The sequence below is a fragment of the Nicotiana tomentosiformis genome, chromosome 9, assembly GCF_000390325.3.
Source record: "Nicotiana tomentosiformis chromosome 9, ASM39032v3, whole genome shotgun sequence".
Lineage (NCBI taxonomy): Eukaryota > Viridiplantae > Streptophyta > Magnoliopsida > Solanales > Solanaceae > Nicotiana > Nicotiana tomentosiformis.
In genome coordinates this window covers 99,673,644-99,676,861 of record NC_090820.1, presented here as the reverse complement: position 1 = coordinate 99,676,861, position 3,218 = coordinate 99,673,644, and the positions used below count along the sequence as shown (strand labels likewise).

Here is a 3,218-nt window from a genome sequence, read left to right as displayed (position 1 = left end):
CGAAAACTAAAATTCTATTATTCTATTCTCTAACAGATGGTGAGGGCACGTACTACCAGATCGAATGGCCAGCCACCAGTGCCACCAGTTAGGGCCACGAGATGTCGGGTCCGTGGTAGAGGCCGAGATGTAGCTCGTAGAATAGTTAGAGTAGCTCTTGTAGAACCACCAGTTGCTCCAGCGCAGGAGTAGGCTCCAGATATAGTTGAGCCGGTAGGACCAGCTCAGGCACCAACTATGCTTATTATGATTCCAGGCCTTCAAGAGGCTTTAGCCTAGATATTGACTGTTTGCACTGGCCTTGCTCAAGTGGTTTCGGCTCAGACCACACCAACCACTTCTCAGGCCGGGGGAGGTACTCACACCCCTATTACTCGTACTTTAGAGCAGGTGGTGCAGGGAATTTAGGTACCGTGGGCACTACCAGCCCAGCCAGTTACAGTTGCTAAGGCCAGGTGGGTTATATTATGAATGACGAGGAGAAGAAGAGAGTAGAGAGATTTTGGAGACTCTGTCCTCCATCATTCAGAGGAACTGATTCAGAGGATGCCCAATGAGAGGAGCAGACAAGTTGGTGCAGCACCACTTTTGTGGAATAAGTTCTCCGTCTTATTCCTGGAGAAGTTTGTGCCACAAACCCTCAGAGAGGAACTGCGTAGGCAGTTCGAGCATTTATGTCAAGAGGACTTGTCCATGACTCAGTATGAGATGCGGTTTTCAAAATTGGCTCATCATGCAGTTTGGTTGGTTCCCACTGAGAGGGAGAAGATCAGGAGATTAATTAATGGACTCAACCAGCAGTTCCGTTTTGTTATGACCCTGGGAAATGTAGGAGGTGCTAAATTCGATGAGGTGGTTGATAGGGCTCGGCGGCTAGAGATGGTCCATATTCAGGAGTGTGAGGAGAGGAAGGATAAGAGGTCTCGTGGTTAGGGTAATTCCAGTATTGTTCTTTCTGGGAGACGGTCCTATCACAGCAGGGGTCGACCTTATAGGCCCGCTCAGATTGCTCGTCCAGCTCATCGTGGCACATCAATTAGCCATAGTTCATACAGTGATCGATCGATTAAGTCTTCTTTTAGTGCACTTCTAGCTCTGAGTTCATCTCGTGCACCATTAGTTCAGGGTTCATCTATTCCAGGTTCTTCTAGTTGTTATTCTGGTTCTCGAGGTCCACCTCAGTACTTACCGACATTTTCATAGAGGGGTTGCTTTTGGTGTGGAGAGTTGGGTCATGTGAAGAGATATTATCCCCGTCTGTCGAGAGGTCCAGTTAAGTAGAGGAGTCAGACTGCGACTCCTGCACTAGTTATTTCACCACCTACCTAGCTAGTACGGGGTGGGGCATAGGCAGCTAGAGGTTGCCCTAGAGGGGGAGGCAGATCAGGCGGCAGTCAGGCTCAATTTTATGTTGTTCCTACTAGGCCAGAGACCGTTGCTTCAGATGCAGTCGTTATAGGTATTGTTTCAGTGTGCCACAAAGATGCTTCCACTTTAATCGGGCCTGGTTTTATTTATTCTTACGCATCATCCTATTTTGCTCGTTGTCTGGAAATGCCCCGAGAGTCCTTAGTCTCACCTGTTCGTGTATCTACGCTGGTGGGCGATACTATTATTGTGGACCATGTGTATCGTTCGTGTGTGGTAACTATTTGGGATTTGAGATTAGAGTTGATCTCTTATTGCTTAATATGGTTTATTTCGATGTGATCTTGGGTATGGATTGGTTGTCTCTATGTCATGCTATTCTGGATTGTCACTTTAAGACCGTGACATTGGCGATGCGAGGGTTACCAAGGATGAGTGGAGAGGTTCTCCAAATTTTGTTCCTAGCAGGGTAATTTCTTACTTAAAGGCCAAACGAATGGTTGAGAAGGGATGTTTGTCATATTTGGACTTTGTGAGAGATTTTGATATAGGCACTCCTACAATTGATTCTGTACCAGTAGTGCGAGAATTTCCGGATGTATTTCCTGCAAACCTGTCGGGTATGCCAACCAATAGGGATATTGACTATATTATTAATTTTGTGCTGGGCACTCTGCTTATTTCAATTCCTCCGCATCATATGGTACCAGCTGAGTTAAAGGAATTGAAATAGCAACTTCAGGAACTTCTTGATAAAAGGTTTATTAGGCGTAGTGTGTCAACTTGGGGCGCACCAGTTCTATTTGTGAAAACGAAAGACGGCACTATGCGGATGCGCATTGACTACAAGAAGTTGAACAAAGTTACAATCAAGAACAAGTATCCTTTGCCACATATTGATGATTTATTTGACCAGCTTCAAAGAGCGAGGGTGTTTTCCAAAATTGATTTGAGATCTGGGTATCAACAGTTGAAAATTCAGGATTCGGATATTCTAAAGACAGCATTCAGGACTCGTTATGGTCACTAAGAATTTCTCGTGATGCCTTTTGTCCTGACCAACGCCCCAACAACATTTATGCACTTGATGAATAGTGTATTCCAGTCGTATCTTGATTTGTTTATCGTAGTATTTATCGATGATATCCTGGTGTACTCACGTAGCCAGGAGGAACATGCAAAACATTTGAGTATTGTACTACAGAGGCTGGGGGAGGAGAAACTTTATGCCAAATTCTCTAATTCTCTAAGTGTGAATTCTGGCTTAGGTCGGTGGCAATTTTGGGACACATAGTGTCCAGTGAGGGAATTAAGGTGGATCCGAAGAAGATAAAGGCAGTCCAGAGTTGGCCCAGGCCATCTTCAACTAATGAGATTCAGAGTTTTCTCGGCTTGGCTAGTTATTATCATTGCTTTGTAGAGGGCTTCTCGTCTATTGCGGCGCCTATGACTAAATTGACCCTGAAAGGTACTCCATTTAGGTGGTCAAATGAGTGTGAAGAGAGCTTTCAGAAGCTCAAGACTGCCTTGACCACAACTCTAGTTCTAGTTTTGCCTTCAGCTTCAGGTTCTTATACGGTGTATTACGATGCTTCTCGGATCGGTATTGGGTGTGTCTTGATGTAGGAGGGTAGAGTGATTTCTTATGCTTCGCGCCAGTTGAAGCCACTTGAAAATAATTACCATGTTCATGATTTAGAATTGGCAGCCATTGTTCATGCATTAAAGATTTGGAGGCACTATCTCTATGGTGTGTCGTGTGAAGTAGGATCATCGGAGCCTTCAGTACTTATTCAAAAAGAAGGATCTAAATTTGAGGCAGCGAAGATGGTTGGAGTTGCTAAAGGACT

General features: G+C 44.8%; 1 protein-coding gene across 1 annotated transcript; it reads left to right on the top strand.

Moving 5' to 3' along the window:
- The first annotated feature begins 546 nt into the window (after window positions 1–546).
- Window positions 547–2,101, top strand: LOC138899265 (uncharacterized). The gene is made up of 2 exons (XM_070185409.1): window positions 547–928; window positions 1,767–2,101. The coding sequence occupies exons 1-2, from the start codon at window positions 547–549 to the stop codon at window positions 2,099–2,101; spliced, it is 717 nt and encodes a 238-aa protein (XP_070041510.1).
- The last annotated feature ends 1,117 nt before the right edge of the window (window positions 2,102–3,218 follow it).